This window comes from Sphaeramia orbicularis, chromosome 7 (assembly GCF_902148855.1).
Source record: "Sphaeramia orbicularis chromosome 7, fSphaOr1.1, whole genome shotgun sequence".
Classification (NCBI taxonomy): Eukaryota; Metazoa; Chordata; class Actinopteri; order Kurtiformes; family Apogonidae; genus Sphaeramia; species Sphaeramia orbicularis.
Window position 1 is genome coordinate 37234149 of NC_043963.1, and position 26678 is coordinate 37260826.

Consider the following 26678-nt stretch of genomic DNA (forward strand, 5'->3'; position numbering starts at 1 on the left):
CAACAGTTCATGGATCTCGGGGTCTCCCTAGTTTGACGTCTTTCTGGTCGCGTTGATATGTTTGTTTACTGTACACGGCCCAAGCTCATTTTTAAATCCCCCCAGTGCAGGTGTCGCACATGCAATACATCATCAAAATGTCACACCTTGGTTGTGGAATGAGAGGTGTTCCTTTTACACGGCGTTCCGGAATCATGATTCCACCTTTATCACAGCTCTGTTACTACCTCCAGAGACAATGGTGGGACCAAATGATCCCACCATTTCATTAACACAGATGTCATTCCAGAATAAAGGTGAAATATTCCCAGGACAGAAGTGCTGCACAGAAGGGGCTTGAGATTTCTGAAGAAGCACAGCATTGTTTACAGCCTGAGTAGCTGGTCAAACAGTAATGAGCTGTCGTGGCTGTCGGGTCAAACTTTGCAAAGGGACCATCTGGCCTCTGCTGAAAGAGCCATGTGAGAATATGACTGATGGATCTCCACCCACGCATACACCACTGCCAGGAAAATGCCGCTCAAAGTGTGAAAAATATCCACAGAACTGTCTTTTCCTGGATCAGGTGGTGAAGTAGTGGGAAAATGGGAAGTGGACTCCTGCTGTTTTTAGATAAACATCTGTAAGCGAAGCTGCAGACGTGCAGGTGGGATTTCCATTAATACGTGTGCACGTGCAGGACGTGCATGTGTGCGGACAGTTCAAGTCTGTGTTTTACTCTGTGCTGGGAAAATGATTTGTTTACAGGATACAGAATAGTCAGATGTTCTTCAAAGTGCACCGGACAGCCAAGTTAACAAAGGAAGTGTGACGCAGCCTGGGAAACAAATAGCTTGACATTTACGCACACAGACAGTGAGGCCAAAGCCAACACCACAGCAGCAGGAGTTTCAGGTTCTGCTTTATTGAAAATCTAAGTGAATGCATCCAACATCACTTTAAGTAACATCCATCTGTAGACTCCTAGAGTACCTTTGGGAGGGAAGCAGCGTTTTATTAAATCCACAACTCAACCAAACAGGGGCTACAATTAGACTTATCTCTGTAATATTTTAAGCTCAATGAGCGTACCAGAAGCCAAGAGACAGGAATAAGACTGTTTTCACACCACGGTGACGACTCACGCTCTGTAAATGTGTCTTTTCCATGACCCTGATGTAAATCTGTACCCATCGACTACACTTACATAAACTATGAGCAGCTGTAAAGAGGCAGCAGGTGACGGACGCTGCAGCTCCAAAGGCAGATGATGTGTCCCTATCAACAGTCCATAATAAGTCTGCGTTGCGATAGATATGAGCGTGTGCAGCCTTTACTCTGGCAACACGCCCCATGTCTGTCAGTCTGGAGATATTACATCTGGCTGCTCCCGGTTCTGTATTCCTCAGCTCAGCACTGCGGCGGCGTTGGTGGGATGAAGTGCACATGGCGCAGACCTCTGTGGGATACCAGAGGCCACTTCTGGTTAAGTGAGCATAGAGACACATTATCCAAGCCAATTTAGTCAATTTAGCTGTGGGAAGAAGTTAAAAAGGAGCTACATGAGTAAAATACAAAAGAGCAAAAGGATGTGTGGAGGCTGAGTTGTGCAGTTACAGGTGAGCTGTGAGGCTTCTACTCACCTGTGATTTCAGAATTATAAAAGACATACATTTTAGTTTAGTCTTGCATTTATTTCTTCACATTCTCACAGGGTCAAAAGTTCATAGAAAGTTCAGTGTAGCTTTAAAGTTTCTAGAAAATCATGCAAATGCTTTCCAAAAATTTCATACTGACTCATTAATTGTCACTATGATGAGTGTGATTTTGCCTCAGAAATTAGAAAAAACATTTAAAAAAATTTAAATGATCTATTTTTACTCCTTGCATTGATGGTAGAAACAGGCTCATTAGAATATATTCATTTTCAATGCATCTGTGGGGAATCATTGCTTATTCTTATTTTGCATCATCACGCACCTTCCCTACAACAAAACTGAGTTCAACCTAAAGAGAAAATAACATAAAAAAGACAAACCCTTGGTGCGTTTCATTTATGACAAATGTAACAAAATCAAGCAGACATAGAAAATGAATGAATGATTTAATAATAATTCTACATTTTATCTGTGGGTGCCTTTCTTCACACTCACTGAAGTTAATGCTCCTCATTTTCTTAAATTTTTAATGGTCAGATTATATAAATATGAGGTTACCAAGCCTGTAGAAATGATCTTCAAATGACTTTCTACACTAATCAGTTTGTAAAGTTGAGTCAGTGCTTAAATAAGTATGACTAAGGCTAGATACATGTTTAGTCACCAAAAAGTTTTATAATTAAGCCAGACTTTCCTGTTAAACCTCATGAAAATCTCACACCTTCTTGTCTGCGGTGATATTTTTAGTTGTAGTCAGGTGTTTTTTTTTTTTTGTGGCACTTTTCCCTCAGCACTTCTGTCTAGCACAAAAAGGCAGACAGATGAAGTGACTGACCCGTTTATTAGAATAAAGTGAACCATTTAGCAGATAATGATCCAGATAGACGTTAGTAGAAAAGAAACATAGAGATAGAAGACACTTAAATTCATCACCCAGATAGACACCGCTCAATTAGGTTTGTGATTTTATCTATTCTTTCTACTGAGCAGAAGAAATGCGTATTGAATGCGTTGCTGCAGACTCTGTTTGTATAAATCGCTAAATTACAAAGTTAATGTAAAAATAAAGCTATTTCAATATAAAACGTCATTAAACTAGACTTTTCATAGTCACAATAAACAACACACAACTCTTTTCTGTTTAATAAAAGTGTTATTTTAATTTTCCTGTTTGCTCCATTGTGTTTGTACAGAATACCATTCTCTTCAACCAAAAAAAATCAAACCCCCCGCCCTAAAGTTTCTGCTTGTTATTGTCAAACATTAGTTGTTGCTTGTGTTGCGGGTCTGTGCTGGAAGCCACCACAGTCCCAGTGTGAAATACAGAGAGGAGATTGCTTACATTAGTGGTCCCAGTTCACTGTAACAACAGGATTTTATCTACTGGATTAAATCAGCAGCACACAACACTGAGAGAGGAGAAAAAACACACATTTAAACACCAAAACCTACATATACTTTTACTTTACTCACACACCTGAATACACACCCACACACACGCACAGTCACAGTCGCTCTGCTATTTTGATTGAAACAACCACACACTAACACCAGAAAGCAACAGACACCAAAATAACATTACCTACAGTACAAAAAATCAAAAAATATCTCAAAATATACAATTATTATTTACAGCTCAAGTATACACCCTGTCACTCTCACTATAGATACTCATTGTGAATTTATCAGAATGTACATCGATATATTACAGCTTAAATACATCATCTTAAATACTATAAATATAACTATGGTTTGGTCACATAAAGACTATTTGCACAGATAAATAAATATGCTATTACTCTACTTCTGTTGATTTGAGCTCAGTGATATAACTGAGTTAAAGTCTAGATGTTGCTTTGACTTACATATGCAACGCGGCTGATACATGAACAGGACGAACAGACCCTGGAGTTGAGTCTCTGTTGTCTAATATTAGTGTTGATACTAAATGTTAAGGCCTATGTGGACAAATTTGGACCAATAGAAGCTGATATTTTTCATTGTGCAGACTTTTTCAGCAGTTCTTGTATTTTAGAAGATCAGATGGGTCTGATGTAGAAAAAAGGAGGCAAAATGTGACAAACAGTGCATCATGTTCTAAGTGACTTAACATGACTCTGCTGTTTCCAAAAGCATAACTGTGCTCTCTGCAGACAAATCCTCCCATCGGTAATTAGCTCAGGCTGTTCACCTCTGCCATTTTACTTCCATTTATTGTGCAGATCAGTCTGTATCTTACAGGTACATTACGGTCTAATGGCGCAGTTAAACTTAATGCCAGGATGGCAGTGAATTTCATTGTGCAGCTTTATCCTCCAGTGACCCCTCAGAGGATGCAGGAATCAGACCATGACTAACATGAGCTACAAGTTTCGTCACCTAGGTAACCTGCTCTGACTCACTCTACTTACGCTTATTGACCGGTGAAATTCATTGCTCAGTAAGACATGCAGCTCCTTTGTGCTCACCTTCCTGTGCTTCCACAAATGTGCTTTAACTCAAACCACAGCTACAGTTTTCATACAGGTGAGTTCACCTGAAGTCGTGTGCCATCGATCGACTGTCCACATGTGGTTTCTTGTGCTCACTATGAAACATCTGTATGTTTTTACTCCCTATACGCTCGTATCCTGTTTTGTGTAAGAGTGCAGAGATTTCCCACCAGTTCCACATAATACATTTTAAAGATTACAAATGGTTCTAAATATTTAATGCCAGACTTTTCTGGCAAAAAAGGATAATAGTCTTGTCATGTAAAGTAACTGCTGAGAGGGTGAAGATGGCTTTAAAATAGAATTTGGGGTAAAATATAAAAATAGAAATATATAAATAGATATGACACAAAATTAATTTCTTTGGATGAAGGGATTCCACTGTGGGAATCTGGGCTTGTGTTCACAAAAACATATTTATATCATTCCAACTTTATGGTCAACAGTGTATTTTACATATGTTCACAAGTTTTGGAACATCAAAACACTAATAATCACCTTTTCCTTCATTTACAGTATAGATAATGTTGAAATATTTGCTTGAGGATAATTCCTCCAGCAAATCACAGGTAATAGTGAAGTGACAACAGCCTGAGTAATGTGTGTGCTGGTCAGTATATACATGAATGTTACACGGGAAGACAAAATTATCAGATTCTAACCTGTTACGATACCAAAATGTAACATAATCAGATGCAGATTTTAAGCACAAGAAACCAGATGTTTGCAGGTGGAAGGTTTCAGATTCGTGTGTGCTTGTGCCCCTCATAGACATTCAGGGCTCTGTACATGTGCAGTATATCACCGTATATATTCACATTATATGAATCCATCATGTCGTTAACCTTTAAACTCATCATGCTTTTGATGAATTTGTGCTTAACAAACAACTCCAGGGTCTTGACTTAATTAAAGTGCTCAAGTGAGTGAGACATTGGTCCAAACTCTACCGAATCGCACTACATAAACATCAACTTAAAATGACAAAGCATAAGGCAAACAGACGACAGTGATGATTTTCAGGCACCAAACAATGTGACTGACTGTGCTTCACACTATATCTGTTCAGTCTTGGTGCTGTCTCAGGGAGGGGCCATGGGACACAGAGAGAGCATTGGCTCCTCTGCCGGCCAACAGAGACACCCGGTGGTGAAAACTATGTATTACGACTTGTTCAAAACATTAATAGCACGTTTATAGTACACACGTTAAACCTCTAAACATACATCATCATACAAGATTATACATTAAAAAATAAAAAGGCTTTAGTTTCCACATGTCAGTTCACAAAAAGACATCAAAGTGTAGACTGTAGTGCTTATGAAATGAAGTCCATCGTGGCAACAATTAGAGAAAACGATTAAACCTACAGGTCATCCTCTCTGGGATGAAACATGATTATTCCACAGCACGTCATGGCAGTGAACCTGTTACTCAATGCACTGTAACAACATTAAAATATATAGTTGAAGGATATCCACAGTAAAATGTCTCATCTCTGTATTGCTGATTAACAGACCGTGCAGGTGAAGCAGAGAAAGCAAGGTGTCTGTGCTCCTCATCCTCTCTGTCAGAAGAGGATCTGTATCTATGGTGCGTTGCCACGGCTTCCTCTGGGTAACGCGACTCTATTTTTACACAGGCAGGGTCACAGGGAGTGCTCATTCAGCGGCAGACAACGGGGGCACACACATGCATGTACATCTGCACATACACAATGGCAAAACGCACAAATCCTCTCTGCCTGCCTCTCTAACACCACACTGCCCTGAAACAGATGGACGGACGGACAGACAGACAAGCTGCCTCTGATCAAACACTGCTCGTACGCCGCCACCTCTGCCCTCTAAGGCATTGATTAAAATGGAAACGCTTGATTAAAATGATTGATTAAAATGGAAAAGCTCTGCCACTGGAACAGCACAAAGACGACTGTTGCGACAACTGGGAGATGTTGTTTAAAAGAAAAGTGCTGCTCTGTGTTAAGGCTCAGAGATGCTAACGATAGCGGGCGTCTGTGCTTCGGTGTCGTGAAGAAATGAGGATAAACTTTCCCCTTGTTTTGCACTACTGGGGTGTATATATACATCATTTAACATGACATCTCAGACTATTGCACAACACATATGTACACTAATCTACATCAGTGGAGAGAACAGGGATAGAAGGAGAGCCACATACTTGGACTAGTTATTATTGCTGATGTATGGTAGGCACAATAAACTCTAAAAATGATGTGCTTGTAACACTGTTTGCAGAAACAGAAACACTTCAGACATACTGTTACAGATGCAAGTTGTATTATTTTGCTCTCGAGATGAAAAATGTTCCCTTATGATGATACAAATCAGGTTTTTAGTATCTCTCCTTCTATCCTGTCTCCACAAACAATAATCCTCTGCAAATAAACCACAGTAACATGATGATCTCCTAATGCCGAGACCAACCTGCCTCAAACATGACCTTCTTCAGACTGGTGAACACACAACATTTTGGTTCAGAATGACACAAAGCATGTCAGTGTCGAACACACCTTAACCTCAGCCAGAGCTTATTAAAAAACGCCACCTTGGACCTGACAGAGCTTCATTTCCTTCTGTGACCCTGTTTCTCTGCTCTTGTAATACAGTCGTCATATGAGTGGGGACTAACTGTCCCGTGATCCTCCATCGTATCTGGGATTGACAGGCAATCATCAACATGGATCCTATGATAAGGGAGAGAAAGATGGACAATAACGGAGTAGTGAAGCAGGATAGAGGGGTTTAGCTCTGGGGGTTAAGGTGTGATGAACAACCGGCTGCGGACCTCCTCTTGACCTCCATTTCTTCTCCTGTTCCTCACTTTTTTCCTCTGTCTCCCTCTCTCCACGCAGGGCAGGGGTTTATTGGACAGGAGGATCTATGAGCTCAGCGGATCATAGCTCAGACTCAGGCGAGCCGATGTTTTGATAGCCTGTCTTGGTGCTGGTGCCGTAGTTGGTGTTGGTCATCTCCTGGGTGCCACCGGGGCCCAGGTAAGCGCGGTGGGCGGGCATAGGGGACGGGGCCTCGCTGGGGTTCTTGCTCAGGATGAAGCGCTGCTCGTCCTGCTCCTCGAGGTTGGAAATGTCCTTCATCATGCCTTTACGGTAGGAGACAGACAGCTTGTTGGAGCCGTCTGAAATCAGGTTAAAGTGGCGGGCGATAAAGACGAGTGGCAACGGCAGCATCGCAACAACGATGAGGGCGTAGGCCATGGCCAGAGCCCAGGGAGGGTAGCTCTGGAATCGCTCTGAGCCCTGGAACGAGGAAGGAGAGGAAAAAGAAGAAAGAAGAAATGAGAAAGGAAAAATGTGAATGAAGCTGTATACTACATGTGGCTTGTTCAACACTAACCACATAAATTCAGCAATAATGAGATGTAGTTGAATGACATCTGGAAGTAGTGAAATACTGTTTACAGAGGGGGTAGTGTTTTGAAATTTTGCTCACATTATGTTTAACAATATATATTCATGTTATGTGTTCACTGTAATAAATAAAAGAGCTGAAAGCATCATTAACAAGTGGTACCAGGGAAAACAAACCCCGCCCCTCACACATATTGTAGCTTATTTTGGCATCGATCCAGCTGATGTCATCATGTCTATGCGTGTGCTGATGTCAGTATATCAATTGCCTCTATATATGTGCCAAGTTTGAAGTGAATTGAAACTAAACTGATGTTTTTATAGACATTTGAAATTTTGCCCATTATAAGTAAATGAGAGAAGAAAAAAGGTTTTAAAAATTCATAAAAATTTGAACTTTGACCTACTTTTCCCAAAATGTAACCACATATATTCTGGGTCACTGGCAATCTATACACCCAATTCGGTATGAATTCAACCAATAGTTTTACTGCTATAGACATTTGAAATTTTGCCCATTATAACTAAATGGGAGAAGAAAAAAAGATTCTAAAAATTCATAAAAAATTTGAACTTTGACCTGCTTTTCCCAAAATGTAATTAGATCTATTTGGGGAATCTATAAACAAAATTTGGTATGATTTCAACCAGTAGTTTTGCTGCTAGAGTGTTAACAAACAAACAAACAAACAAACAAAGAAACAAACAAACCGAACCAAAAACAATACCCCTTGCCTCCCCTTCGGAGGGCGGGATGAATATTAATATTATCTGTTGAGTGTATGACACCAGTGGCCAGATCATTGAATTAAACTACCCATTTTTCTGAATTTTAACATTAGTTGAAGAATTTGATGTGACACACGTGCACAAGTTAACAAAATCTATAACAGATTCCTATTCATTTTTATATATTCAATATCAATGCAGAAATATTACATATTGTACCTTTAATGAGAAGCTAAAGGGAGCACCTGTCTTGTGCTTTATTCAGTCTTTGTCTCCTTTTGTTCTATTTTTAACGTACACATTTATCGTGAGATAAAAACAGCTCTGACCTCTGACTCCACCCAGGCGTTGTATCCTGCAGGACTGACGGCCATCTCTATGACAGTGGCAGCGATGAGCACCACCAGGACCGCCGGCGACACGTACCGCCACATGTAGAAATAGAAGCTGTACGGCCTGAAACCAAGCATGTCTTCAAGATCCTGCATGAACCTGAGAGGAGATAAAACACAGTCAGTCTTCAGTATTTGGACTATCATATCATACTGTAGATGTGAACAGAGGTTTCACTCAAGCTTTTCAGATGTAGTTTTTGGCAGAATTTTAAATCAACAAACAAATGGCGCTGAACTAGTATGAGTAATATCTCTAGATCTTTGCACTCCATCAAAGAAAATACTAAGGCTGAGAGAAAAACTATTGCAATTCATAGAACACGTCCATTGCAGCAACCAGAAGAAAATGTTGTATGTTTTGCAAACCATAGATACCCAGTGTAGTTTGTCACTGAAGGATCTGCTGCTTTGACTTAACAGACCTAAGATGACTCAATTACAATCCAGGACTACTGGAGGTTGCATCATGATTCTACAGAATAAAAGGCATCACACTTTCTGAAATTTCACTCTAATAGAGATTAAGTCAAAAGGGCTGTTATTGTTTTCAAGACACAGTATTGGGCCAAAATGTGATATTATATGATTTAATGATAGAATGGATTTTACTTGATAGGAATGTTTGTCTTTGAGCTACCAGTTCTACTTCAAAACACTGTGTGCACATCAGAATACATTCACTTTTTAGATTCATTTTAGTGTAAGACATTTAAATCTATTATATAAATGCATATAAACCTATGTATACAGGACACGCAGCAATACTTGATCATTTATAATGCAAATATTATCACTTTTATCTTTTGTTTTCCAACTCATTTCATCAGAAATATATAAGGTTTATCACATTTTTGTTTCTGAAGAAAAATGTAGACCACTATTCATTGTTTGCTTTACTTTTAGCAATAAAAACACTTTGATGTAGGTTAGGAAAAGCTTGTAGTTAAACATACTTAGAGTTGTCACAATATTGTACTTGAGTTGACAATTCATTGCCACATAAACTGTGATTAACAAGTACAATAACAATTACTGTCTGTTCTGTTAACACTCTGCTTTATACTGTAGTGTAAGTCTTATAAAAATAATATATTCAGATACACACAATAGTAATTTATTTATTTTACAAAATAAATCACATACTATGGACAAAAAAGGTCAGAACTAAAAGTAGATATTAGATACACAAAGCCCATTACTGACAGATTAGATTAAGGAATAAAATCTAAACAAATAGCAGTAATAATCTCCACTGAACTCACAGCAGAGGAAGAATGAGAGACAAGCAAATGGTGCCAATAAAGGACAAACAGTCAAATGATGGTAAGAAATGTGAGAACAGTGACATAATATGTTAATCCCGTTAGTTTCACAAAACTGTATCAACTGCATCAAGTATTATTAAACATTAACATTAATGTAAACTCAGTATAATCCCATTGACAGTAGGTGGATTGAATCAAACTATAGATTTATCTACATTTGAGCATCCTTGGAAAGATTTTCTATAAGTACAGCAAATATATAAGCCTAGTTTTTTTAAATTTTTTTTTAAACATATTTTATTGCAAAAATATTACGTACTACAGATAAAACACTAAAATGTATTGTTGATTTAGAAACACTGAGAATGTTTCTATCAGTAGTTCATAGAAAAGTACGATGGCAATGTTATGAGCTGAACATTTTCCATACAAGGATAAAAGGATAAACAAATGTGAGGATGTACGGTGAACACAGATGTCTGAAATCTCACTGTCTCCAAATATGGCATCAGTCTACCCGTCAGAAAACCGAGCCCACGTGCCGTCCTCTTACCTCTTAGTGCCATAAATCCAGGCCACAGAGATGTTTTCCAGGATAACCACCACAGTGAGAGGCAAACCAGCCGAGTAGTCGTCAAACATCGTGACAAAGTAGTTTCCTGAGCGTTGCACAAACAGCAGCCCTAACAGGAAGGCAATGATACAGCACACCACTGGGGAGGAGAAGAAGAAACAGCCAGTTAGAGTCAGAAACCCACTGACAAGAAGACATCTGGTCTTTCAACAGATGGCCCGCGGCCCAGAACCGGCCCGTCAATCAAAGAGTAAATAAACAGTTTAACAGCCGCACAACAGTACATACATATTTGTGATGCTACATCATTCTACTGCACTGCCACTGTTTATAGAAGGCCAGAGAGAAATATGGTGCATTCAGTGGAGAAGAGACGCAAAGTTGAGGGTGAAAATAGAAAATTTAACCAAATGTGATTCATCTTGGTTAAAAAACAAAACAATATTGATGGTCATAAATTGTTCTAAATGTTAGGTTTACATTTCTTACTTGCACTAAAAACCAGCAGTTACTGTGACTGATGGTATGTGTTATGTTAAAATTTAACACAACAGGTTAACCCTTTATTGGGCAAGTGACTATTTTTGGTAATTTCCCCCAATATTAAATATGGGGCCAGTGAGGTCAAGAAGCACTACAATTTTCTATCTATCTATCTATCTATCTATCTATCTATCTATCTATCTATCTATCTATCTATCTATCTATCTATCTATCTATCTATCTATCTATCTATCTATCTATCTATCTATCTATCTATCTATCTATCTATCTATCTATCTATCTATCTATCTGTCTTGGTTTTTATAACACTATACAGTGATTCAGAGAGATTTTATAAAACTTTTCAAGCTGTAAATAGTGAATATGAGTGATTTTTGTCAGTTTATGACCTTATAACAGTTGTTTTATTGCATGTGATTTGTTCACTTTTTAGCAAGTGCTGCTTGGATGGTTTATGGCAGGGGTGTCAAACTCATTTTAGTTCAGGGGCCACATTCAGCTAAATTTAATCTGCAATGGGCCGATCCAGTAAAATAATAACATAATAATATATAAATAATGTCAACTCCAAACTTTTCTCTATGTTTTAGAGCAAAAAAAAAATCAATTTACATTATGAAAAGGTTTACATCTACAAACTATCCTTTCAAAAGATGTGAATAACATGAACAAACTGAAAAAATAAGAGTAATTTTTTACAATATTCTGCCTCAGTTTATCATTTACACATGTACATTATAACTTACAGATCACAGTGGATCTACAAACACTTAAGACACTTCAGGTTGTTCATATTTGTTCAGGTTATTCACATTTTTTGTGAAATTATACTTGGTTTTAGTGCAAATGCATGAAAATATTTACATTTACAAAGAGAAAAATTTGGAGTTGCTATTATTTATATGTTATTATGATAGTATTTTACCGGTCCTGCCCACTTGAGATTGAATTGGTCTGAATGTGGAACCTGAACTAAAAGGATTGTTAATATCTTAGTGTAATTTTTGGATTTCACAAATTCATTCCAAGGGCCGGACTGGACCCTTTGGCAGGCTGGATTTGGCCCCCGGGCTGCATGTTTGACACCTGTGGTTTATGGCAAGAGGAGGGAGACTGTTGTCATGCCAACCGACAAGGAGGTAAATGACAATGTCCAACACACTAAGGCTGAAAATTGGAATTTCAGAGTATTTCAATGAGTTCTCTATAAAGGGTTAACAGTTCAATAAAATGTAGAAAATATGATAGTGTTATGTGTCAACTGTACATCCACTATTAGAGTAATACTACAGGGGTCCGGTCCACAGTGCATAGCATTCTAACAATTTGACCCATGGGAAAATATAGCAGAATAGCCCTGCAGTAAACTCACCGCAGAGGATCTCTTTGCGTATCTTAAAGGCATCCAGAATGGGTGTGGTGATGCCAGTCATGGTACCAATCATACTTCCCAGACCCAAATTGATAAGCATAAAGAAGAACATTACAGACCAGAAGGGGCTGGCGGGGAAGTGGGTCATGGCCTCAGTGAAAGCAATGAAGGCCAGACCAGTGCCCTGAACCGCCTGGAGGGAGGAAAGAAAGATGTGAGGAGAGTTAAAGCTAATGTGCTGCTTGGACATTAATGATCCTGCACGGAAATGAATTAGAGTTCTCATTTTAGCCTTCTGCTGCTCTTCTGCTGACCTTGTTGAGTTCGTCCTCCAGAACGCAGGCATCCAGACCCAGCTGGCCGAAGCCATCCTCCTTCACCGTCTTAATGACTCCGTACATCTCTGCGTAGTCCTGGGCCGACAGGTGGGAGAAGTTGATGTGAGGAGGGATGAGCTCTCTGCTGAGCACACCGGTGTTCAGGTACCCCAGGATCTTCTCTGCATTACTGCACAAGTAAATGAATGAATTAACCTTTCAAGTGCCAAGGTTGCAATATAGTGACAAGCAACATAACTGATAGAAACAGACCATCGTTTCAGATAGAATTCCAAATTTTGTTACCACCTCGCACCAATAGATGGCAGACATGTGCCCCTTCTATCCTACCACCATTTCAGGACATGTTCATATTCAAAGTGAAGATTAAATCGAGTTTGAAAGGTGTGGTCTTGAGCTGATTTAGTAAGGAAGTAAAGCAGGGGTGTCAAACTCATTTTAGTTCAGGGGCCATATCCTCCCAGTATGATCTGAAGTGGGCCGGACCAGTGAATTAATAACATAATAATATGTAAAATAATGTCAACTCCAAACATTTCAATGTGATTTATAGTGAAAAAAAAGTAAAATTACATTATGGAAACGTTTACATCTATAAACTGTCCTTTTAAAAATGTGAATAACATGAACAAACATGAAAAAACTGAAATTTATGAAGAAAAATAAGTCCAATTTGTAAATGTGCATTACAACCTACAGATCACAATGGATCTGCAAATACACCAAATATTTTAGTAAACGGCAGAATATTAGTAAAATTGCACTTACTTCTCTTAACACATTTCTAGTTTTTCATATTTTTTGTGAAAGGCTAGTTTGTAAATTTATACATTTTCATGTAGTTAAAATTTTTTTACACTAAAACAGAGGAAAAATTTGGAATTGTCATTATTATTTGTAGGTTTTTATGGTAGTATTTTACTGATCTGACCCACTTGAGACTAAAGTAGGGCTTTATATGGGCCCTAAAGTAAAACCATTGACTTCATATCTTCAGTGTACTTTTTGTATTTCACAAATTCATCCCAAGGGCCAGATAGGACCCTTTAGCGGGCTGGATTTGGCCCCCGGGCCGCATGTTTGACACCTGTGAAGTAAAGTTTTGATAGAACAGATTTGTCTTGGCTAAAAATCTACTAAAACTTACTGCATTTTACTTTTTACTAATATTTAAGTTAATTTATTTTAAAGATAAGATGACAACCCCCACCTCCCCAAAAAAAACCAAACCAAACCAAAACAAAACAAACCAAACCAAACCAAAACAAACCAAACCAAAACAAAACAAAACAAAACAAAACAAAACAAAACAAAACAAATATAATGGTGTACAGCAGCTTAATAAAACGACACAACCATTCAACCATCTAGTGTGAACTTACTCGACGACACATTTCTCGTTCATGACATTGGCTTTGAATCCCAGAACTGCGAACACCACTAGCGTCGCCAGAATGGAGGTCACAAAGTTGATGATGGACACCAACGCTGCATCAAAGTGGCAGTTGTTGTCTCGCTTGTTGTAACTGGAGAAAGCGATGACCCCGCCGAAGCCCAAACCGAGGGCAAAGAAAACCTGAGTGGCTGCTTCTCTCCAAACCTGTGGCTCCAACATCTTTTCCAGCTAAAGGAGGAAAAACATAACGATCATATGGCTTATTTTAATGAGGTCTCAACTTATTTATCATTTATTTATTTATTGTCCCTTATATTATATCATTATATCATGTTTTTATGTTTTTATCATGCTTTTAACAGGTTTTATATTGGCATTGTTAATATCTGATGACTTTTATTTATTTTAGTCTGTTTTTTATGTATTTAATTTTAGTCTGTTTTAACCCATAAAGACCTAAACATCCACCAGCAACCAAAACCATCTACCGATCTAAACTGTTTAATACCTGTTGATCCACTAATCCTATTAATCCACGTAAATACTTGGTGTAAAATACAGTTTGTCATCTTTTCATGGTCATCAGATATGACCCATTTGGACGTTCAGAGACTCCGTAGCGAACGTGGAAACACTGTCATCTTCTACAACATTGATTAACTAGTAAAACCCTTGGAATTGGATCCATGACAGTGGATGGAAATGCTTGATTCATGTTTAGTTAATGATATACAGTATTTGGCTGAAAAAGTCCCTTCTTCTTCAGTTTTCTCTGTTTTTGATATAATAAAGCTCAACTTTAATCTGAGCTTTTATGAACATCTACATGATCAGTAAAATAAATACAGGAAAATACCCGATTTATACAGAAAAAATACAAAATACAGAGGATAATATTACAAATAAATGGTGATAAATCACTTAAGAGAGGTTAGATATAGAAAAAATGTCATTTGGGCACTGACATAAAAGTAGCACTAGGTCTTTATGGGTTAACCATGATCAGTGAGCTGCTGGGAGTACTTGTCCATGTCTTCTGTCTGTGCTGTTTTTAATCTGTCCCCTGTATGTGTCCCGTGGTTTTAATGTTTTTTGTGAATAACGTTTGAGATGCTCTCTCCAGACTGCAGAACAAATCTACCTATGGGTATTAATAAAGTCACCTTGAACCTTGAACTATAATTTATCATTGTGACATGAATAATATACTGTTATTAAATATAATCCACATGGTTATTCTTCATATACCTTTTTACTTCATTTAATTATTACCAAATCTTGAATTATTTCAACCAACGTATATCAATATCAATTCAACAAACCTTTTATTTATTTATTTTATTTTTAGTGCAGGATTTTATCGTCAGTTTTACTTTTTCATGTATCCTCAGGAAATTCTTCATTTATACCAGCTGAAAAAGGTAGAATGCCTGGTATATGATTAATAAATTATTATAATGATTAAAAAACTTTAATTATTAAATGTTCCATATTGGATACCTTCACTGACAGTTACCAGCAGTTCATACTGGACCAGATACGAAGCTTTATAGGATTCTGATATTTCTTTAATTGTTTTAATAAAACCCTAAGTCATATTAACACAACTCAGTGGGTACAAAAAGGAAAACGAAGCTGCCTGTACCAGCAAATCTGTTTTACTTTACGTCATGTTGAACTGTTCATTGCAGTTTTTATTAAACTTTTGTGTGTTTTGTTTTTCAATTCTGTTATTTTCTTCACTGTTGGTTTTAGTTTTTGCTCAACATTAGTCCCTAGCGTACATAAAAAAAAAAGGATTAATGCTTTTGTGATTGTAAATTTCCTTTGTAATTACAGTGATTCGCCACAAGAGGGCGATAGGATGACAGTTCTAACACTATGGTTATTAATGACATTTTCTTTGGAGTGGATCTAAACAGCCTTGGAAACCAAGCAGCTGAATCCATCACCACACATGGCTGAACACTCTGCATAGACAAAGTGTCACTCATGTTACACGTCTGTCGGACTAACAGACAATGAATAAGGGATTAAAACCAGACAGCCGCAAGCTTAAGACTACATTTTCCCACTTGTGGTCCATGATTTTTGACATATTACAGGGAATCAGAACTACTATATTGTATTTTTGGTCTGAAAATACCTCACAGGTGACACAACTATATATCAGAAATGCTTGTTTTTTGGGTCAAGATTATTTTTATCTCACCTTTGGGGTGAACATGTGAGCAATTCCATCCACAGCTCCTTTCAGTAGCAAACCTCTCACCAGGAAGCAGAAGAGGACCACGTAAGGGAACAGAGAGCTGAAGTACATCACCTAAGGGAGAGAGAAAGGCGACTACATTATACGGTGTTGCCATGGACACGCTTTTCAGAGGCCTCGCACATGGAGGAGGATGAGTCTGTAGCTATGCACACACACATAATGAATCAATCTGAAAACTGCTTTGTATTTGCTTGTTACAAAAAAAATCTGAGAAATCAGTGAGGACAAGATTCCCTGAGGTTTGGAGATATGAGGCCAAATCCTTCCTTTCAGGGAATTACTGCAGCATTGACTGATAATTGGATTACTAAGTTAGTGTTTTAAAACAGTGTTAGACCTTGGCGATCCTTGTGTGTTTTCCTATTGAAAATATGAGCTGGATGTTGTGATGTGGTATATGACTCACTCTCTGGATCAAGATTACAGGATGTTGTTGCAGTTGTTGCCAAACGGGGCATTTTCCATCTGCATCATGAACCAGTCTCTGCTTGGTTCAGTTTAAGCTTATTAATGTTGCATGCCTCTCTCTTCCATAATACAGATGAGCTACAGAAATAGGCAAGGGCTGATGACTTTAGCTTTTAGTAGCTTACCTCTGAGCAAAAAGCAAAGTGAATAAAGCCGTCCCTGACTAAAATATATGAACTCATGAAATGTTTTTGTTATTGTACTATAATGATTTCCTGACAGCAGTTGAGTTCTGCAGCTAGGGGGTACTTGTAAAATAGATTTCATAAAAAAAAAAAATATAAGAACATGCAATTGTCAGGGGGGAAAAAGAAACAAAGAGGATTACAAACTGATTCCATGTACAACTAATAGCATGACATCGACTCTGAAACCTTTTAGAAAGCCCATTTTATAGTTGAGAGCATGCAGCATAAAAACTATTAATATATAAGTACTGAAAGTTTGAAGTAACAGATACATGGTAAAAAAGGGCTAAATTATTAGACCACGCTGAACGATCATACTACAGTGTCGACACACTCAAAGAAACATTTACATCAGGAACACTCATTACAATTTGGCAGATTTAGAGAGGGAAGTACGTATCAGCAAGAAACTGATCAGACTAATAGATAATGTCATGAAGCATTTGTGGATTTTCTTCCTGAGCAGAATGCCAAAATTTCTGACAAAATGGAAAAAATGCAAATCATGTGCCTTGTCTCCCTTATCTTCTAAGATGGCTGAGACATGGGACACTGTAAATGTGCATATTCGTCCAATCAAAATGTGCTGTATGAGCTGAAAACATGGTCTAAGAGATAAAACTGACTACAAACGTTATCCCACTTATACAAGAGGCAAAGTCAGGGAAAAGGAAGGGATTTGTTTCTACTTAAACACCTTTAGATGTTGTTTATGTTGCTTCACTTTTCTTTATGCTTTTGCTACCAATGTTTTTGCTGTGAAATGTGTAAAACATAATCCTGCATTCATTTATTTTCTGAACAGCTACAATCGGATGAAGGTGGGTTACACCCTGGATCTGTCACCAGTTCATCACAGGGCTGACATACAGAGATGACCATTCACACTCACATTCATACCCATGGGTGATTTAGATGAAGCTGCATGTCTTTGGACGGTGGGAGGACGATAGTAATGTGTCATAATGTGTTAATTACATTGTCCCTTGTACATTTATCATCATTAGTCAAATGTCATGAACCACATTTGTATTAGTGCTGTCATAATTTTCTAAACCAGGTGACTCAAATTCTAACAGGAAAGTCTCCACATACACAGAGACATTTAATGATCATCAAACTTTTTGTAGTGTCACTAAATATCTACACTCATGACGAGGTGTCGGTCCAAAACCTCTACTTATCTGACTGCAGAGAGGACGACAGAGTGGACACATGGTTTAACACCAACTCTAAGGCAGGAAGTATCCTGGAAAACAGAGGCATCTGCCAGTGCAAATGTTCGTGGGATCTGGCAGATTAGCCTGGCGCTGCTCCCACTCAAACTGATGTCCACTCAGATGAGATGGGCCTGACCCAATCACAGCCTTCTATCTAGGTTTGATATGATGAAAGGCTTCCACCTGCGATTCTTCAAACTGAGCACTGGATTTTGTCTGTGTAGGAAAACCTTAAAGTCCTACTGTAGAGGAAACCCCTGAATGCATCATGGTGCTCTATAACGTATAGATCTTCACTAGAACCAGTAAATGTCTACATGTGTACACTTAAGAGAATGTAAAAGTACATTTATGGGCTATTCTCAAAATATATTTGATGATAATAAAAAATATACATTGGTTTCATTTTGTGCCAATTAATTCCATTTTAACAACCAGGCTTACTAGCTAAACAAGTTAGTCTAATAATAATTCCATACAACAAACTTGTCAGAATTTACAAATAAATAAAATCATATATTTAAAGTAAACATTCATTTATTTATTTTATTTATTAAAATTACCATAATGAGACGACTTTGAGTCCATTTAAGTCTCCGTGAGTAGTGGATACCAGCCAATATCAGAACCAAGTTCTGCTTAAAAATTTATTGTAAATTGTGGATTCAGTTCTATTGTCAATACAATAAAATAAAATAAAATATTTGTAGTACACAACTGACATAGTAACATTATAGCATCATTTTCTCTACTAATCTATCAACTGTTTTGTCTGTGAAATGTCATAACATGATGAAAAAGTGTCTCTAAAAGTCAAAGATAACATCCTTGACTGTCTTGATTGGTCAACAACCCAAAGACAAGAAAACTGTCATAAATGTTTAAAGAAACCAGGAAATATTTATGTGTAAGAAAGTGGGATCAAAGAACTTTGACTTGAAAAAAAGAATCAATTAATTTTACTCGTCAAGAGCTAAACAGGTAATTGCTGCAGTTCTACTAATGATGACAGATAGAGATGATATAAAAACAGTCCATATCAGCGGGGTTTAGTGGGTCAGTTATGTTAGCTTATTAAACCAGACACATTAACATTAGGAACCGCTGCTGTAGAAAACAGCCCAGCCCCTGCTCTGATGCAACGGAGACCCCTTACCTTCCCAGAGGACTGGATGCCCTTGATGACAGCCATGCAGACCAGGATCCAAGCCACCAGCAGGGACAGGGTCATCTTCCAGTTCAGACCGCCGGTGTCGTCGATGGTGCTGGTGATGTTGAGAGTCTGTCTGTACCAGAAGTATGTGGTGGCTGAGCTCTTTTCACACTCCGGCTCCACAACTACAACAAGGAAACAGATGGAAATGACATCAACAGCTGCAGCAGTGGAGTCTGCATCCATATACAATGTGTCATTCACATCCAGTCTGTTTTCAAGACATATGAAAGAACCTTAGTACATAGATGAACAAGTGTGTGTGTGTGTGTGTGTGTGTGTGTGTGTGTGTGTCTGTGTAATGTGAGTAAGGCTGGGTATTGTGGGAAAAAAAAAATCTACATGAGAACCTTGGCTTCTATATCAGTTCATTAAAACATTTTTTTATTCCAATTTTCCATTTGAACAAAAACAAAATTATGCCACAACACGCCACAATAACAATATTTGCCGTTATTTTCCAGCTCATCTATATATTTATCCCTAAAAAGCAGTTTTATAAGAAATAGAAACCTACTTACTACAGTGTAACAGTAACAATGTAACTGAGTTTGTCTCTTAACATAAGAAACATACGAAATAAACCTATTTACCACAACTTGACTGTTACTGTGATATTATTAATTAAAATGTATAAAAGCTAAACATGCCACTTATTCCTTAGGTACTGAAATTCAGCAGACAAGACACATTTAGATACTCAGTAATATCTGTAATATCTAAGCAAATCCATTGATGCCATAAATGCACTGAAGTTCAGGACCCAGACTGAATATTAAGTAAAAATACAGCAAACCAATAATATTTTAAAAAATGTATTTAAATCAAAGGTTTGAGTAAATGTCCCGAGCTATACCCACAAATAGCAAAGCTTAGTCCAATAATCCTTCTGCATCCATAATCATCCTGGATCCTCATGTTAATGGGGGCTGTTGCCTTGAACGCTGCCAGAACATTCATGTGCTTGAACCACAAGTGGCCGACGACCAGCCACTCTACAAACGGACTCTGTCGACCGGGTCACACCATCTAACGGGCCTCATCGACAGAGCCAGGATGCGGTTCAGGGTTACATGGAGGCAGCACAAACACTTTTGTCTAACCCTGCAGACGCTGCTGCCTGACTGCAGAGTCACAGTGAGACAAGCTGCCTCGATGCATAGGCACGTTCTGCAGCTTTAGGCATCGATGTTCAGCGTCTGCGTCTGCTGGGATACTTGACTGAATATGAATTTGTCTCACAGCTCCCTGCAGTATTCATTTTAACTCATGTTTGGTCTTTACAGTAAACATCTGTGTCATTTTCTCTGCATCCCTATTATAGTCTAAAATGTTCTGTACTATGTATACTGTTTCAGACTCACTGGCTTGGGTTCCATTTCTCTGGATGGGACATTCAGCCCATGGCAGTGGATACTGAAATGACTGGAAGAAATAGAAGATGCTCCAGCCGATAATGACGTTATAATAGAGCCCCACAAAACCGCAAACCTGGGAGAAATAAGAGACAACAACAGCAACACATGTCACTCCTAAAGACAACCACACACAAACACACAAACACAAACAGTGCAGGGGAAAAGCAGAATCAGTGTGCAGAGGTGAATGTCTCTTGCGTCACAGCAGAGATGCCGGGCTCATGGCTTAAGAGAGTACATATGAATTATTGAGCTGTTTGCTCTCAGCAGCCAACACTGGCCTCTTCTATGAGGAGGTATTTATAGCTTCTGAATCTCCCTACGCCACATTCAAGCTGCCACATGCCTCAGTGCCCCGGACCAGGCCTCTCAGTCCCCTCTTTAACCATAGATTGATGAAATCGCTAACAAGGCGACTGACGAAGAGAGGGGCTGACGGGGTAGATCGACTCTGCCGCTGATGATGGTTTTTAGGCTGATGAAGCTGATGGGTTGGGGGCATGATGGGCTACTACTCCTGCAAATGATGGGGACAGATTATGACAGGGATCAGCGCTGGTCTTTGCATGTCGCTCACTGTTTAGCTTCAGGACGGAATGATATGAACAGTCAGAGGGAGTCCAATAGACTAAGTTCTGCAGCACGTTTGATGTCTCTACACTTCACATTTCTAACTCTGAGTCACACAGTGAAAATGCCAAATGTTAGCATTACACACAAAATAGAATACTAAATGGAAAACAAATACAAATGGAATACTGCAATACACCACATCAGTACATGCAGCAGTTAATGACTTTATAATAGTTAATAAATGAATTACAAAGCATCAACCAGAACCTCAGATAAACAGAGTGTATTGGTTGATGGATAACAATTGAAGAATGTCCCTTTAATTTATTTATACATTGTGTAATTCCAGATTGTTTCATTGTTTGATAGTCTAAAGAGATAATTTAATGTATCATCAATTTTCCCACTTATACCAAATCAACCAAAATCAGCAGTTCATAATCTTTACCCTGAATGTTTTGCAGCCTTATACCAAATAGAAGAGGGGAGGCTACCTTAGTGACAAATTATAGACAAAAGCATTAAAAGACTTTACTCTCCTTCTATGGAGATAAAGTCAAGCTGAATTATGTTGGGTGTCAGATTGGATGATTTCATGGCAATATTTTTGAAAGAATTAGTGCATGTACAAGTATTACTGAGAATTTGACACCACTGTAAAATATACTGAGCAAAGATATAAACACACTGTGTGACACTTTGACTTTTTAATAGCAATAGGTGTTGCACAATATATTAAATCACACACAGTTTATTCTGTTGATCAATGTGGTACAGATCACTGTCCGTTAGAACATGACAGTGGCGTCTGGCATTCAGGGACATTCATGTGGACACGGTGGGGGCCGGTGTAAAGAAATCACTACTCCATATTTCATGTGTCCACCATTGACTTCCCGTAGAGCAACACATCGTCTTCTCATCGAGTTGACAATATTGTCAATTGTGGCTACATGGAGCTACATGGAGCTATGGGATATTATCAGGAACCATTCCCACATGATTTGTGACATCTGCGGCATGGTGACATTTGAGGAAATGTGACATTTTGAGGTGTCCTTTAATTGTCCCCAGTATAAGGAGGGTCTGAATAATGTTAATGCTGCTTGAGTAGCGTCTGGACAGGCTACAGCTGTGTTGTGGGTGGAATCACTAGACCACTGAGCAGGTGCTCACTCACAGAGATGGACACAAAGTTTGTTTATAAGTCAAGAGAATTAACCATATTTTCCAATTATAAGACATCATGAGCTCATTTTGGGCCGTGCATCTCCAGTAACACAAATACTGTACAAGGCGCATTTATATTTTCGCTCAGTACAAATTCAGTAACATTCAATCCAGTCATAATTTACGCAATAAAAAATCTAAAAAGGTTCATGTCGTATCTTTTCTGACTTTTGTACTTTCTGATAAATCTGTCATTTATTCATTCATAGTAACAGTCTGATTGGTCTGTGGTATCACATGCTGTTTATCACTTTAACACATACTGTTCAACATCACTTGAGGCTCAACATATTACAAACCACTATAGGTGACATGACTAAAACTGTAAACTATTTAATTACCTGTTAGTGAAATGCTTTGCATGATGTAGGTCAGTGACAAAATGCACATGTTTAAGGCTTTTACTGTTAATGATTATGGCAGAAGTGGCAGATCTGTAATATTTTTTTTATTGTTTTGACTGAGACATGTATCAGAAAGTACATCCTATGTGTTTAAACAATGTTTAATACTTGCAGCATAAAACATATATTACACACTGAAGCATCTTATTAGTGATTTAAGAGGCATCTGAATGACATTTGTTATCATTATAGTATTTTAATTCATTCATCTTTATCTTTTAATATACTGTAGCTCATGAAGTTGGAGTAATGTTGTTTTCAGACACATTCCTCTTTTTATTCCTACTTATACACATCAATAAACACATTTTACCAAGTGTAAGAGTCCCATTTACACTTTCACCATCAAGAATAAATCACATTGTCATAATCATTTCATTAGAAGAGTTAAAAATATTTTATTCCAACTTCATGGGCAACAGTGTATTGAGGTGAAGGCTGCAGTTTCATTATACAGTGGAAACAGTGGTTATTAGAACAATGAATTCAGAACAACACATCCGGAGAAATAATTGAAGTACAACAATAAACCTTAATGAACAATGATGATAAAATCTTTATGAGGCAATTCAATAAAAGAACCAATGAAAACAATTAAAGTATTTAATAAAACTGCTCACTCAGATAAAATAAGAACAAGGAAAAATAGCATGATGAAATTTAAAAAAATAATAATTGGAGAATATAAATGACAGAATTTCAAGTGTTTATATGTACACTTATGTAATCCTGTCTCCACCAGAATGACGAATGAATGACTTACCATCAGACTGGAAACCCCTATGCCCCCCAGCTGTGGGTAGACGTAGTTCCACACCCCGATGCTGCCACGCCTGATCCTCTGGCCCACTGCCAGCTCCAGGAAAAACAGCGGGATGCCGATCAGGAGGAGCAGGATGAAGTAGGGCACCAGGTACGCACCTGAGAGGGAAAAGTGACACAGAGAAGGAATATTACTGCACAATAAATATATGATCCAGTTATCTGAATGGGTGTTTGCAAAAGGACAACAACTCTTTGTAAGAACACTGACAATTTCTCTCTGTTAGTTTCTATTTTTGGGCTCTAATCTGTTTATCACTCCAGTTTCATCATCTCCACTCACAGTTTCTCCTACTCAGACTGGCTTCCTTTATCACTTTCACTCCCTTTGTCAGATTTCTCTATTTCTTTTTTTTTTTTTTTTTTGCAGACAGTCAGGGGCAATCGAAGGAGAGAGCAGAGCAGCCTCCGAAAAAGTCAGTCACGTCCAGCCCTGCTTACGTCAAGACATGAAGGGGCGCCATGGCGACAAAGCCATCCAAAGCCTGAGAGGATGGGTTCATACTGAAGGACAGCTGGAAGGAACGTCAGCCTGGTCCAACCCCCAAAAAACTAATGACTCTGACGTTTGACTCGATCAAAAATACTGATACGGCCATGAGTGGCTATTACAGATAACAGGAGACAAAGGAAACAAAGACGGCGACTCAGTGTCACGTTGCTCAGCGGTGTTATTATCTGGACTGTTAGAAGTGACTGCTGTGCTGCTGCCTGCTCTTCATGGAGCTTTGATGTCTATTCTGAGCAGCAGACACAACACAGAGGAAAAACACAAGTGTTAGTGAAAGAGGCAGAGAACTGTTCTGGTGCATTATTGTTTCTTTTACATAAAGAAAGGCGTGTTAGTTTCAAGATACATATAAGAAAGTTCAAATACTGCCAGAAGTTAAATAGGTGATAAGATGAATACAGTCAAATATGATTAAACTCTGAAATCAAAATGCAACACTGATTTCCCATAATCCCCCTGACAAAGCTCAAATAGCACACCTGCAATATACATACTACATACTCGGTGCCTGCGCATAAAATGTCCAAAAAAAAAAAAAGAAAAAGAAAAATTTGCAAAAACAAAATTGTGACTTTTGTGCATTCCTCTAAACAGGCTTATTTCCATTAGCTGCATTGTGTATCACCAGGTGGTGACATTACACACACCTCTAAGAAAAAGAGTAGAAAAAACAGAATATTTTGGAATAATACAGTTTCCTCCTCAGTCCATTCTACCTGTTGTACTACACAGTATCATACTTTATCTGGATATCTTACAGATGCAACAAACAGCTGACTGATGGTTGCTATGTCAGAATTCATTCAAAAAAGATGCTTCCATTTCCTCTATGTGTATTTATTTATTTATTTTTTCAGAAATGGCATAAACCACCTCTCGTAAATATTTTTGCATAATTTGGGAAGTTTTTTCAGTTTTCAATTTTTCTATGCACATGTTCCAATTCAATACTTCCAAATGCACACTAACAGCACTTCCACACTGCGTATCCATGTCTGTACCGTACCTGGATATGTTCACACCTTTCCCACAAATGTTGTGTTAACAAGCACATACTGCGGCCCATGCCTGAGTATGAGTGGGTGTTACAGGGCTGAAACAGTAGGTGGCGGTGTGGAAGGAATTCTGTTGCTATCCAAAAAATGCGGATGGATGTCAGAAGAAGGCAAACCCTTACATCATCAACCGAGCAACTGTTCTGTTCATTTGTCTACAATGGCAGCAATACTTTGCTATCTACTAGCTTGTTTGAGGCAAAGTGAAGAAGAGTGACCTTCGTTGTCCTTGATATATCACCGAGTGGCCAAAGGTCGAATCCCATTTCATCCCTTGGCCCCTCCCCCCTGCCTCTCATGTAAAGGGGTAGGGGTGTTCCGATTCTGGATGAGACGGTGGGGAAGGGCTAAGGGGGAGGGTTTGGCCCTGGAAACTGAGATTTTTCAGCACCACACTACAAATGGAGGGGTATGAGAAATCTCCCATAATTCTGTTCAAATCATCAGCAAGATGGAGGTAAACACAGCAAAGAAGTGCAGCAGTGTGATGAAAGAAACACAAATGTACATATTTTCTTCATAAACATCTTAATCATTTGATAGACCATTTAATGCCATTTCAATGTGTTATAGATCGCATTTCTGCAGTTTGCGGTTGATTGCCGCCAAAGCTCATGCAACAGAGACGGTTACAGCAGCTGACGACATGGTGAATACTTTCTGAAACAAAATTGTTGCATCTTTTTATAACGGCATCGATGACTGTTGATGACGCAACAGGTCTGGAAGGGGTGTCTCATTCCATAGGGAAATGTTTCAACCCTACCCCTTGCAACTTCATTTCACGGGGTAGTGCCAAGGGCAAGGGCCAAGGGGGAGGGGTAAGGGGGAGGGCCAAGGGGTGAATTAGGATTAGGCCTAAAACTTCTATAGAAATGTACACAGTCTACCTGTCCAGTATCCACATAGTCCACCAATTAAGAGTGATCCAGCTGCATGTTGGATTGAAGATTAAATTTAAGCAGTTAGTTTATTTTCTCTGTGTATTTATTTAACTTTTTTCCCAGTTGGTTTGGTTTTCACTTTAACCTAATTTTCTGAAAATAAAATGTCAAGGAAACATCATGTCTTCATGCTTTGCAGACAAAACATCAATCATTGCATTACTTTTGTGTTTTCATATTTACAGTAAGTGTTAATATTCATTCATTCAGACTTCTAAGTTTACTATGTAACAACAGTATGTGAACGTCACATTCACTGACACTGTT

General features: G+C 38.4%; 1 protein-coding gene across 2 annotated transcripts in view; it reads right to left on the reverse strand.

Moving 5' to 3' along the window:
- Positions 1-2777: 2777 nt before the first annotated feature.
- Positions 2778-26678, reverse strand: part of slc6a17 (solute carrier family 6 member 17) — a 31322-nt gene continuing 7421 nt past the window's right edge. Inside the window, exons 2-11 of one of the 2 annotated variants that reach the window (XM_030138726.1) lie at positions 23843-24000; positions 20819-20945; positions 19398-19579; positions 16306-16416; positions 14080-14321; positions 12674-12866; positions 12360-12552; positions 10463-10622; positions 8579-8741; positions 2778-7409 (exon numbers count right to left, since the gene is read on the reverse strand). In XM_030138726.1, the coding sequence (XP_029994586.1) occupies positions 7047-7409; positions 8579-8741; positions 10463-10622; positions 12360-12552; positions 12674-12866; positions 14080-14321; positions 16306-16416; positions 19398-19579; positions 20819-20945; positions 23843-24000 (1892 nt within the window). In that variant the 3' untranslated portion in view covers positions 2778-7046. The remainder of the gene's footprint in view (positions 7410-8578; positions 8742-10462; positions 10623-12359; positions 12553-12673; positions 12867-14079; positions 14322-16305; positions 16417-19397; positions 19580-20818; positions 20946-23842; positions 24001-26678) is intronic. The other variant, XM_030138725.1, reaches the window with a different exon arrangement.